This window comes from Episyrphus balteatus, chromosome 1, assembly GCF_945859705.1.
Source record: "Episyrphus balteatus chromosome 1, idEpiBalt1.1, whole genome shotgun sequence".
Lineage (NCBI taxonomy): Eukaryota > Metazoa > Arthropoda > Insecta > Diptera > Syrphidae > Episyrphus > Episyrphus balteatus.
In genome coordinates this window covers 75385833-75399699 of record NC_079134.1, presented here as the reverse complement: position 1 = coordinate 75399699, position 13867 = coordinate 75385833, and the positions used below count along the sequence as shown (strand labels likewise).

Sequence of the window (13867 nt, the reverse complement as noted above, 5' to 3'; positions counted from 1 at the left end):
GTGAAACTTTCATTTTTACCACTTATAGATTATATGGTTAATAAGGGTAACCAAATGCTTGGATTCTTGAAGAGAAATACAAGAGAATTCAAATCCTTATGCACTCAAGTCACTTTTCAACTCTCTAGTTAGATCTGTTTTGGAATTCTCTTGTATAGTTTGGAATCCATTTTATAGAAACTCTTGTAATAGAATTGAAAAAGTTCAGCGAAACTTTAAAAGATATTTAATTTACAAATTAAATTGGCAAAAAGAAATGCCGACTTACAATATGCTTATTATTTGACATAAAAACTCTAGAAAGTCGTCGTACTTGTTTCTCTGTTATGTTTGTCAGAGATATTTTAACCTATCACATTTTATTCACCTTCGTGTTCCTCAAAGAAATGTTCGGGAATCAAATCTGTTTTATGAATATTTTCATAGAACAAATTATGGCCTAAATGAGAAAATTTCTCGTTGCATCAGTTAAACCAATGCTGTATGTTTAAGGATCGATATTTTTAGAAGTTGTTCAAGAGATACTTTCAAACTATATGTTTTAAGCATAATCAATTCGTAATTTAATAAATAATTTGTTAATTATTTTTATGATTTTTTTTTTCTTACATAAATAAATGTTATTTATTTTTATAATTAAATTTTACTATTGTTGTTTTAGTTTTTAGTCTAAAAAAGGTACTATATCTCTGTTTGATGAATAAATAAATAAATAAATGAAAGATAAGTTGATACTGAAAATAAAAAAATAGGGTTTCCGCTTCTGAAATGGGAACTTCCATGTGGCAACCCTATTTGAAAGGAAAAATTGTCACATAACTAAAACATTCATATCTTTGTTATTAGGCCGGATAAAATTTTTTTTTAAATGCCAAACGAAAGTCAAAATATTAAAAAAACATAATAAAATAATATAAAGAACGTAACCCTACAAATGTGGCAACCCCATACAAATGAATACAACACTGACAAAAATCTTCTTTGAACAAAACAGTATAACCTTCAATGCACTAGAAAGCTAAACTATACGCCATATTTTAGATAATACTCCCTTCTATCTAAAAAATGTCGGGTGCCACCTCGCAAATGCAGACAAGTACTCGGCAACCCTATCCAAATGCTAAAAAACGCAAAAATCACTTGTTTTTTGACATTTGGATAAGGTTGCCGAGTACTTGTCTGCATTTGCGAGGTGACATCCGACATTTTTTTAGATAGAAGAGAGTCTAAGCTAAACAGGATGTATTTTATAGCCTTTAACTATATCAAATATTATACACTTTGGCCAAAAAACAATTGATTTTTGCATTTGGATAGGGTTTTAGCATTTGGATAGGGTTGCTGAGTACTTGTCTGCATTTGCGAGGTGGCACCTGACATTTTTTAGATAGAAGGGAGTATTATCTAAAATATGGCGTATTGTTTAGCTTTCTAGTGCATAAAAAGTTATACTGTTTTGTACAAAGAAGATTTTTGTCAGTGTTGTATTCATCCCCTGCAGGCCAAGAGCTCGTATTCTGGTCCCGGCCTTACACACGTCAACAGAGATGGTTCTCCGACTGATTCAATTCAGTAACCCTTCGATGCCCACTCACGATTGGAAAGTCCCAATCATCGAAAAAGAGCGGGTGGGGCGCTATCGTTCTGCTCTTGTTATTATTAACAAAGAATCACTGGATCCTCTGGCTGCAACCGGGGGAGTTATCCAGTATGGATTTGATAGCCTTGTGCTAAAAATGTACAAAAAAGATGAGGAGATGGCAAGGCTTGCAGGCCATATGGCTGAGTCTGAAATGGAGGAATTGGGCATATGTAAAGCACTTTCAGCAATGGAAGTGCATGCATCATGCAGCTCTTCCATTCCAGATCAGTCGTCATCTTCGACAGTTCCCGAAGAGGGAACAAAACAAACCCCAGTGTCAGTAAATGACGCGAACCAAAACCCAGCGTCCGAAAAGGACGCGAAAACAATATTTTCCGTATTGGAAGATGATGAGATGGCTGGAAGTTTGTCCGACATGAACACTGTCAACGTTGCGCAGGAGGATCTTCTATCTGAGGATGAGTTATTAAACTCTACCTCAGAAACGGAAGACCTAAATGCCACAGTGGTGGAGGTTGATCGTACTGGTTGTAGCCATGCTGCAGGTAGTACAGATTAGTCTCCAACACTCCATAAAGGCTTCGGCCGCCCTTCTTCTCCGACTAAGCGAGTCCAGGTGGATATAGTCCTGATCCAGGAACCTTGGATTGTAAAATCCTTGGTGAGAGGCCTTGGGACGAAAGATTATTCTCTGCTGTATGTGACGGATAAAGGTGAGCCTAGATCCTGCATACTAGCAAAGAAAACACTAACAGTATTTTTACTACCTAATTACAGCGATCGTGATATCACAACCGCTAGACTGCAGACCTCCAAAGGAACATATTGGATTACGTCTGCTTATCTAGGCCATGATTGTGGGCCGCCTCCGGGGGAGACACTTGGGCGAATGATCGCAGCAGCAGCGAGCCAAAAAGTAGATCTCCTCATTGGCAGTGATGCTACTGCTCATCACACAGTGTGGGGGAGTACTGACGTAAATGAAAGAGGTGAGTCACTTTTTGATTTTATTCTAAGTACTAGTCTCCTTATTTGTAATATTGGTAATGAACCTACCTTTGTCACAAAGAACCGACAAGAGGTATTGGACATTACCCTTATATCACAAACAATTCACCACAAGAAAATGAATTGCGCTGTATCTAATGATCACTCATTCTCAGATCATAGGTATATCCAATTTAGTCTCGAAGATGAATGCACAAAACTCACCGGTTTTCGTAATTATAGGAAAACGGATTGGGTGAAATATAGGGAAACTTTTACTACCTGCTACGATAATCAGGACAATATTTTCCCTTCTAATACAGATGATCTTGACTTAAAAGTCAACGATCTCACCAAAGCTCTAAACAACTCCATGGCTAACTTTGCCTCTTACCATAATAAGAGGAAAGAAAAAACCGCACTGGTGGAACAAAGAGCTAGAACCGCTCAGGAAAGACTGTAGAAAGGCTTTCAATAGGGCTAAACAAACAAGGAACCCATTAGACTGGGACCTGTATAAAGTTTCTCTAAAAAGTTACAAGAAACAACTACGGAAAAGTAAAAGATCCTCCTGGAGGAACTTCTGTAGTAAAATTGAAGATTCCTCTGAGGCATCTAGACTTAGAAAAATCCTTTCAACTAATCCAACCATGCCGAGCTCCCTAAAAGACTCAAATAGCGATTGGACTAGCTCCTATGAGGAATCGCTAAACTTGCTACTAGACACTCATTTCCCTGGTAGCTCGAACTCAAAAAGTGACATTGGTCACCGACCCAACCAATTTTATCAAATTAGTAAAGATCTTATTTCCAAGGATAGACTAATATGGGCAATAAATAGCTTCCATCCATACAAATCACCTGGGCCAGATGGTATCATACCCGCTGAATTACAACACGTCTCAGATATCATACTACGAAAGTTGGAAATTATAATGATAAGCTGCATAAGCTTCTCGTATATTCCAAAGGCCTGGAGAGAAGCAAAGGTGGTTTTTAAACCAAAGGCGGGAAAATGCTCTCATGTCACTCCAAAAGATTTAAGACCTATTAGTCTATCATCCTTTCTGCTTAAGACTCTAGAAAGAATGATAGATATCCATTTAAGACAGGAAATTGAACCATGTCTGATCTCTAAGGCACAACATGCCTACACTAAAGGGAAATCGGTGGAAACTGCTATCCATTCTCTGGTAAGCACCATTGAATACTCTCTACACTACAAATAGTACACTCTTGTCGCCTTTTTAGACATAGAGGGTGTTTTCAATAATGTCAGGAACTCAGCAATCATGAATGCTCTTGACAATCTCAAAATAGAAGACCCGCTTAAGAACATGATAGAAATCATGCTTAGTAGCAGGATTATCAGTTCAGAGTTGGGAAACTTCAAAACCCGTAGAGCAGCCAACAGAGGGACCCCTCAAGGAGGGGTCTTATCGCCTCTCCTATGGAACTTAGTAGTCAACGAACTGCTGCTAGACCTAGAGGGAGAAGGTTTTAAGGTTATCGCCTACGCGGATGATGTGGCAATTGCCGTATCGGGCAAATACCCACAGACACTTGCAGAACTTCTAAAAACAGCTTTAAACAAGCTAATTCACTGGGCTAGAGGATGTGGATTGGATATTAATCCCCACAAAACGGAACTTGTCCTCTTCACGAGGAAATACAAGATTCCAGACTTCAAACTCCCTACAATTAAAGAGGTAACACTTACTCTATCCGATCAAGCTAAATATCTAGGACTCATTTTTGATAAAAAACTGACCTGGAAGCTCAATATTGAAGAAAGAGTTAAAAAAGCCAATGTGGCACTCTTTTCATGCAAAAAAGCCATTGGTGGCAAATGGGGATTTTCTCCTAACATTGCACACTGGCTGTACACATCGGTCATAAGACCAATACTTACATATGGGATGGTAGTTTGGTGGACCGCACTGGACAAAACGATAAACTTAAACAAGCTTATCAAAGTCCAAAGGTCAGCAAGTATATGCATAAGCGGTGCGCTGAGGTCAACCCCTTCTGACGCCCTAGACATACTTCTAAATCTCACACCCCTAGACATCTTCAGCAAACAAGTAGCAGCTAGCTCAGCTACTCGTCTAAAAGCAACCTCTCAGTGGACCAGTAATCATATTGGCCACACAAACATTCTAAACATTTTCGGATTCCTTCCGGATCGTCTAGACTATACCACACCTCAACTGGTCTTCGATAATAATTTCCAGAACTCCATTCCCTCCAGAACTGAATGGGAGAACCTTAGTACTCTGGATAATGACTCTTTACACTTCAATACTGACGGTTCAAAAACCAACGGAAGTGGTATATTTTCTGAAAAACAGAATCTCAGTCTCTTTTTCCGCTTACCAGACCAATGTCGCGTGTTCCAAGCAGAAATTCTGGCGATTAAGGAGGTTCTCTCTTGGCTCAGAGAAAACGTAATATCCAACACGGATATTCGGATCTTCTCGGACAGTCAAGCAGCCATTAAATCTCTTGCCTCTGTCTCTACAAACTCAATCATGGTCCTCGACTGTCAAACATCTCTAAGGGAGATGTCTGAGCAGTTTAACATTCACCTCGTATGGGTGCCGGGACATAGAGACATCCCAGGCAACTGCAGGGCAGACGAACTTGCCAAACTAGGAACAATTACTGCTCTTCAACCAGAAAGGAACAATATAGGAACACCTATCGCTACATGCAAACTTATGCTAAAGCAGGACGCTTTAAAGAAAACCAACCTCAGATGGACTCAGAGTAATACTTTCCTTGCTACTAAACAAATATGGCCTTGTATAGACTTGAAACGTTCAAAGGGTTTGTTAAATTTAAACAGAATGCATATTAGCTCCACCATAGGTGTCCTTACAGGACACTGTCTAATAGGTAGACACGCAAAAAGAATGGGCGTGTTCTCTAACGATTTCTGCAGAAGTTGCATGGATGAAGAAGAAGAGGAAACTGTTTAACATCTTCTGTGCACCTGCCCTGCTCTCTCTAATAGAAGAAAACTCCATCTAGGAGAATTCTTCTACGAATACACTAGCGATCTAGTGAAAACGGACGTTAAAAGTCTATCTTCATTCATAAGAAGCACCGAGTGGTTCGGCTAGTGAGTCCCAACTTGCTAGTCTTTTGTGGTATCACAATGGATCCATAAGGGTCTAAGTGTGTCGGGTAATTTGCCTGACAGCCACTACTACCTAACCTAACCTGTATTCATTTGAATGGGGTTGCCACATTTGTAGGGTTACGTTCTTTATATTATTTTATTATTTTTTTTTTATATTTTTACTTTCGTTTGGCTTTTAAAAAAAATTTGTATCCGGCCAAATAACAAAGATATTAGTTATGTGACAATTTTTCCTTTCAAATATGGTTGCCACATGTAAGTTCCCATTTTAGAAGTGGCAACACTATTTTTTTTTTTCAGTATCAACTTATCTTTCATTTGACACCAATTTTAACCTCTAACCTTATGAGCTAAGTAACTCGACGGTCACCGCTTGGACTATAAGTTCTTATACGTTTTACACCAATCATTGGCTTTTTGGGACCAATTACAGATTGTACTGTCTCTTCGAAAAAAACACCCTTTCACCTAAATTTGCTTTCTATCCCAAACTCAACGTTTTTACCGAATTTCATTAGGGTGGCCCATCAATATTGTTTTCACACAAAAAAACACCCTTTTAACCATGATATTTTTATACATTTTAGATTCTTGTTTCTAATCTTTAAAGTAACATAATTGCTGAGTTTCAATATGGTAGGTACCACTTATATTACTCTAGTATTACACACTTTTTCAAATATATGCATATTTTCTCCACATCTAAAAAAAAAACAACCTTTCACATCAACAAAATTAAAAGATTTCTTTTAATCCCATGGGAAGGAGAAGATATTTAATGAATTTCGTAAGGGTACCTTTTTGCCATTAATTTTATCGGACTTATCGCGGATTTTCCCTATTCTCAAAAAAAAAAAAAAAAACACCCATTAACCTTAAATATTTGTATAGACTGTCTGGGTTCTTGGTTTTAGTTATAAATGAAACATTTTTACCAATTTTCATTTGTGTAACAATTTTTTCCCAGTTTTTGTGGTACTTATTCCAAATTTCATCATTTCTTAAAAAAAAAAAAAACACCCTTTCACTCAAGATAATTTCGTACACTTTATAGATTCTTAATTCTCATACTACACAAAACTTTTTCACAAAGTTTTAAAAATTAATAAAATTTAAGTCAGCTGTTTTGATACCTTTCTCACACATAACTCAACCCATCAAAAAAACACCCTTTCACCAAAAATATTTTTAAGAACTTTTTGAATCCTTTGTCCTTTATATTAAACCTTCATCTCGAATTTCGTCAGTGTAGCATGTTTTTCACATGGGTTTTGGTTATATTTTACCTGTTGTGGTCACAAAACAAGCACCCTTTATTATTTTATTTTTATGTCATTAGATTCAGCATTAAAAAATACCTTAAAAACATGTGTCATATGATGATTATTTCACAAACAATTTTTTTCATTATATTTTTGAGCTTCACCCCTCCCTCTTCTCCGCGAAAAAACCCCCCTACACCCAATTTTTTTTATTGACTTTTTATCCTTGGTTCTTATCCCAAAAGCAAACTTTTAACCAAGTTCAAGTTTCATGAGTGTAACAATTTTATTTTATTTGTTGATTTTGTGTACTATTTTAACTTGTACTATTAAAGTAAGAGACTTTTACCTTTTTAACACATTTGTGTTAACACTTTGTTTAATTTTATTATTTTTCAGAAGCAGTAGAAACAGAGTAGTTTGGAAACGCATATACTGATGAACTTTGGCTTACTTAGAACTGCTTATTCTCCACAAAAAATAATGCTGTATAATTGTATCATTTTAAATGCGATTCTTGAAATGTTCTCATGAAAATAAATAATATTGCATGTTAAATAAATTGTTAATTGTTAATTTTTTGATGTTATAATCTTTTGTGTTCTTACATGAAATGAAAACAATTATAATATAATATATGATTGAAGCTGAACGTTTTGAAATCTGTTTTTTGTTCTGTTTTTTTTTTTTTTTTTTTTTAAAGCAGAAACCCTCCTTCGAATTATTGAATGAAACCAGCCCTTCACAGTGAATGCGTGTGGGCTTATTTTATTAGATATTGCGGATTAAATGTCCATGATCTTTGTAAAGCCTGTTATTAACACTACATTTTCTAGAAGGACATTTTGTCCGTAAACACAAAGAAGCATAAATATGTCAACTGAATTTTAATCCATTTGGTTGGGATAGACAAAACTTCCACACATTATAAGGCAGTCCACAAGTTGAAAACGATAGGGGAGAAGAGGGAGATTTGATCCCCACTTTAAAAATCAGTTCGGAAAGAGTTAATAAAGTTTCTTTGGGTGGTGCCAGTAGTATCTTTCAAATCATATCAATGCGGCTATACCAGTTTTCAAAGAGAGAGTACGTGAGACTCTTAAGTTTTGTGTAAGTGCGTAAATATTTTGTTTGCTTTTTTGCTACTTCTGTCGGGCTGTTGGTTTTGGTTGTAAGTACAAGTTATTTTTTGTGTGTCTAATGCCTTTAAAAAGAATTATGTGCGACTTAAGTTTACCTAATTACGTGCCAATTTTTTTTTTTGTAAATATATGTAGGTAGGTACCCGAATTGGGAGACTTGATCCAATCAACTGTGGGACACTTGATCCGGGGATTAAGTCTCCCCGAGGGGATCAAATGGCATGAAATAGACGATTTCAGTGAGGTATACTTAATTGATGTTATTAAAAAATTGCCCAAGCCAACTGTTAGGGCTTACAGTAAGCGAGTGCGTTGTTTTGTCTTCCTGAAATCAATGTGTTTGTTCCCAAATAAATTATCAGCCCTATCACTAATTCCATCGCAATAAATCTCGCACGGAGAGCTACGTCCCGATCTACGACAAGCTGTCATCACTTATTCCGAGTGGAATCGAAAAAAGCTTTGCCGCATTTAAAGCTTTCTTACTCGTTTTCGAAATAAGCTGTTTAACGTCAAAACGGAAAATCAGTGCAAAAATGCTTGGAAAAAAATATATTCCTTGCATGTGACAAATTTGAATTCGTTCAGTACTATGTGAGAATGGCCGAGCGGTCTAAGGCGAGTACTATGTGAGAATGGCCGAGCGGGCTAAGGCGCCAGATTTAAAGAGAAATATTTTGCCTGCATAAAAGGTATCTGGGTCTGGGGTTCGATTCCGGCTTCGGGCAAGACTTTTTTTTTTTTATTTTTTATCTACATTTTAAGACTTTTAATAAATTTTGCAGTTATAAATTGCAGTAAATTTAGTAATAGAGCGCTAGTTAGTAAAAGAAGTGATTAATTTTGTTACTGGTAAAACCACATTTAAGGACGTGTTTAAAATTTGAGAAGGTATCTATTTAAATGCGTATTTAGCTATTGATTTATTAGTAAGGCCCATGTTAATAAATATTTTATAAACATTCTAATGGAATTAACTTCTTTCTTTTATTTCAATTCGCTTTTTATACAAGAATTCCAATCGAACCAACTTAACAACTCAGAGAGCCTTTGAGTTTGGGTATTATTTGTTGTTTTAGAACTTTAAAATAAAACAAATAATAATTTTTACCAAAAAAATTGTAAATTACTTCACACATGTAAATAGCTTTAATTTTACATAAATAAAACTGTTTTCATTCAGACTCCGATACAAATATTCTGTCGTAGAAAAAAAGGGTTCCATTGCAATCCACTCGAATTCACTAATTCCTGTTTTCCACTCCGAATTTACTACGATGGATTTTGGATAGTTTTATCCGGAAACGTAGGATATTTTTACCTACGATGGAATTTGTGATAAGGCAACACCACAGACAATTATATACAGATATCACATCCCATAGAAAAAAAAGTCATCAAAATTTTTTCCAGCCGACACGTTTTAGCCGCCAAGAGCTTTTTAAATTGGAATCAAAAAGGAGAAGAGAATTTTTCAGTCGACAAAAAAAGCTTTTTTTCTAATTTAAAAAGAGAACAATAAGAAAGGATCTCTTACGACCATGATCTTACTCACTATCAGGGCTGCCGAAATCGCTACTAAGGGAGTATTTGTACTCCCCATGCATACACCGTACTCCCATACTCCCCACACTTCAATTTTACTCCCCTCAAAAATATTTCAATACTGGATTAATATTATTTAAATTTAAATTTTTGTATCTAAATTCTATATTTCATTAGGTACCTATGTGGTCTAAATTATTGTGCACGTTTTAATAAAAAATACTATGAATACATCCATTTCTTTTATACTGACCTATGCCATTGTCGATGTGGTTGATATCTGGGTAACAGTATCTGTCAAACTTTAAATTTCAAATGTATAAACTTGTAGCAAGCTAAATGAAGAGGCTATAAAATATAATGTAAAATATGTTTTTACTTTTTTTTTCATATTATTTAAATTCCAAAATAAATGACAACCTTCAAAAGAACCTTTGAAAATTTTTTTTAAAAGAATATCATAACCTTTATCTGTTTTAAAGTATTTTGTTTTTCACATTAATGAATTTATTATTTATTTCAACTTTTGAATTATTTATACTTTATAGTACCTATTGTTTTTTTTTTTTATTTTTAACATATTGTAACGATGAATTACTGAACTACTTTTAAGATAAAAGTCTGAACACACTACCTACTACTGCAAAGGTAGAAATGTGAACGGACCTTTAGTAATTAAGAAAAATATCTCACTGAACACATCTAAAAATATCCCACTAGACTGGAAGTATGAAGTGCCCCTTCCTGGAAAGGAAGTTTCGAGAGGCAGGGACGAGAGCCTTCGAGGACGTTCTCGAGTCTCGAGATTCCGGTATAAAAGGGCAACGTAGTCACCGACCGGGGACAGTTTTAATCTTGAAAGTGAAAGAGTACAGTACAAAGTGAAATAAAGTGTTGCGAATTGTTAGTAGTAAATAAAGTGATTTAAAAGTGTGTTTGTTTGAGCGAATAATAAAAGTAAATTGAGTTGAAATAAAGTGTGTTCTTATTTGAACGGAAATATAAGTGGAAATTAAATAAGTTTTATTGTGAACCCGGAATAAAACATTACATTGGTGTCAGAAAAGTGGAATAAAACTTATTTATTTGTGCGAATCAGATAATTTCGCGAATAAAATAAAAAGTGCGCGTGTGTTTTAACAATAAACAAAGTGTAAAACATTTTGAAATAAGTAAAAGTACTCGCGTTTTGAAAAGTTAAAATGGGTAAAACACTAAATCAGTTAAGTTTGACTGAGTTGAAGGCGGAATTGACTAAGCGAAGTCTTCCTACTGCTGGATCGAAAAATGATCTCATTATTCGTCTACAGGATTATTTAACCCAGAAAAACGAAGATTTGGATACATTTCAATTCGAGGTTGAAATGATAGAAGAACGAGTAAGTACTAGTTCCGATATGTCATCCATGATGGCTGTTCTCCTTGCAAAATTTGAGGAACAGAAAGAACAAATTGAGACACAACGCAAAGAACAGAGAGAACAAATGGAACAACAACGCACAGAGCAAAAGAACCTTCTAGATGAACAGAAAAACCTCATCGAAGGTAAGCTTGATGCTATCGAGAACAAGTTCATTGCTCTTAATGCTTCCATCAAAGGTGTTGAAAAACAATCTCAAGAAAAGTTCGAGAAAGTTGAAGAAAAACTCGAGAAAGTAGAAATAAAATTCGATGACAAATTGAAAGGAATGGAAGTTAAAATGCAAAGTTTAACCGAAGAACTTGACAAAGTTCGAAAAATTAAGGTGCGAGAAAGTTCTGGTGAGTATTTAAAGAAGAAAGAAATGCATCCACCAACCTTTGATGGACAAAGTTCTTGGTCGATCTACAAGAAACAGTTTGAGGCAGCTGCCACAACAAATGGCTGGGATGACGAAGACAAATGTATAGCGCTGACTCTTGCTCTTAGAGGTCCTGCTGCTGAGTTGTTACAAACTTTACCACCAGAAAAGAATGGTAACTTTAACGCTCTTGTCCAGGTCATTGAAAAACGCTTTGGAGATGGCCATATGCAGGAAGTCTTCCGCGTCCAACTCAATACAAGAGTCCAGAAAAGAGGAGAAACTCTGCAACAACTTCAAGCAGATATTGAAAGGTTGGCTCATCTGGCATATCCGACAGCAGGAGACGACATTGTCAATCAGTTTGCGACAGAAGCCTTTGTACGTGCTGTATCTGATATAAATCTTCAGCGAGCAATTCGAACAGCTGGAAAACGTTCCCTTCCTGAAGCATTAACGTTTGCACTGACTATGGAAGCAGCAGAACAGGCTTCTCAAGGCGTTCATCGGGTAAGAGAAGTTGCAGTGGAGGAATGCTCTTGTCAAAAACTCGCATTCCAAAGAAACCAGCGAGACGGAGCTGCTCGATGCTGGAACTGTAACAAGACAGGACATCTCCAGCGGCAGTGCAGATTGCCACCAAGAAGAACTGCTTGCCAACACTGTGGAAACAGGAATATTGCCCAACAACAGGTAAGCGATACAACTAACACTCATGCTCATCTTGATTCCCACTCGGGGAAACGAGTAAGAACCAACTTCGAGGGGAAGAAGCTGGTTTCTGGTATCGATGGCCCCAGAACCACAATTCAAGTCTCACAGACTAAACGCGACAACAAAAGTCTGACAGTGGAGGCGACCATAAACAACAAACAACACGTGGCTACAATTGACACCGGTGCCACCGCCTCCATTGTACGAAGAGACTTGGTGAAGATGACATGGCTACATAACACCAACAGCTACCGTCTGAATACCACCACAGGAGAAGCAGCAAGAGTGTACGGAGAAGTTCGTCTTACGATCCGTGTAGCTGAACTAGAGTTTTCACATGTGTTTTTGGTGGCAGATATATGTGACGAGTGCATCATTGGAATCGACTTCATGAAGGAGCATGGAATCATTTTGGAGATAGGTAATCAAGTCCTGAAATACAGAAATGTAGAGATTCCAATGGTCTATGGCAACGAAAACTCGACAATAATTAGAACTGTCATCAAAGAAGACATGTGCCTGCCTCCTTCTTCAGAAGTTTTTGTGTGGACCAAGTTAAAGGGGAACTTTGGAAGCCATCGATACCTCATGGTTGAACCAGAAGTTGAGCAAAGTTCCGAAAACATCATCATCGGGAAGACTCTTGTGGCACCAAAGAACAACATGGTACCTGTACGGATACTTAACATCAAACCGTACCCAATCAAGCTTAAGAAAGGAGAAGTTGTTGGGCAATGTGAATCTGTGGCCGCAATAACTAAGATTAACGAGGTGGATACACAGATGACTATGAACTCGGAGAAACTAAAGAAACAAATTCTCAATTCAGACAACCTGAGTCAACATCAGCTTAATGTTGCGGGAAGGCTTCTTCATGAATATGCTGATATCTTCTCTTCACCCAGCGGGCAATACGGCCGAACACAACTGGTGCAGCATCGAATCGATACAGGAGATGCTAGGCCGATTCGTCAACCAGCAAGACGTCTCCCCTTGGCCAAACAAGGTGAAGTTGAAGAAATGATAACAACAATGAAGAAAGACGGGCTAATCGAAAATTCCAAAAGCCCTTGGGAATCACCGGTAGTTCTCGTCAAAAAGAAGGATGGAAGCACTCGATTTTGTGTCGACTATCGCAGGCAGAATGATGTGACGAAGAAAGACAGCTACCCACTGCCAAGAATCAGTGATACTCTAGATGCAATGGAAGGAGCACAATGGTTTTCGACTTTGGATTTGAAGAGTGGCTACTGGCAGGTGGAAATCCATCCAGAAGATCGGGAAAAGACGGCTTTCTCCACAGGAAATGGTCTGTGGCAGTTTAATGCCATGCCGTTTGGGCTATGTAATGCCCCAGCTACTTTTGAGCGTTTGATGGAGTGCGTTTTGAATGGATTAACCTGGAAATCTTGCCTAGTCTATTTGGATGATGTCATCGTTTACGGAAAAACATTTGATGACCATTGTGAAAATCTAAAGGCTGTATTCCAGAGGCTACGAGAAGCACATCTTAAGTTGAATCCAAAGAAATGTGCACTTTTCAAGACCGAGGTTAAATATTTGGGGCATATCATCTCATCCCAAGGAGTGAAGACTGATCCTGAAAAAGTTGACACTGTGAAGAACTGGCCAACCCCTCAGGACAAGCATCAACTTCGGAGTTTCCTGGGTCTGGCAACGTACTATCG

At 37.1% G+C, this 13867-nt stretch overlaps 2 protein-coding genes across 8 annotated transcripts in view; both read left to right on the top strand.

The window, feature by feature from the left end:
• Positions 1 to 13867, top strand: part of LOC129905200 (protein lev-9-like) — a 560766-nt gene that overhangs the window by 342784 nt on the left and 204115 nt on the right. The gene's annotated exons all lie outside the window — the stretch shown is intronic.
• Positions 624 to 7573, top strand: LOC129905204 (uncharacterized). The gene is made up of 2 exons (XM_055980631.1): positions 624 to 6371; positions 7397 to 7573. The coding sequence occupies exon 1, from the start codon at positions 3883 to 3885 to the stop codon at positions 5569 to 5571; it is 1689 nt and encodes a 562-aa protein (XP_055836606.1). The 5' UTR covers positions 624 to 3882; the 3' UTR covers positions 5572 to 6371; positions 7397 to 7573.

What these genes read in the sequence shown, in the direction of transcription:
- LOC129905204 (XM_055980631.1), top strand. Translation starts at nt 3,883, where the DNA reads ATGAATGCTCTTGACAATCTCAAAATAGAAGACCCGCTTAAGAACATG.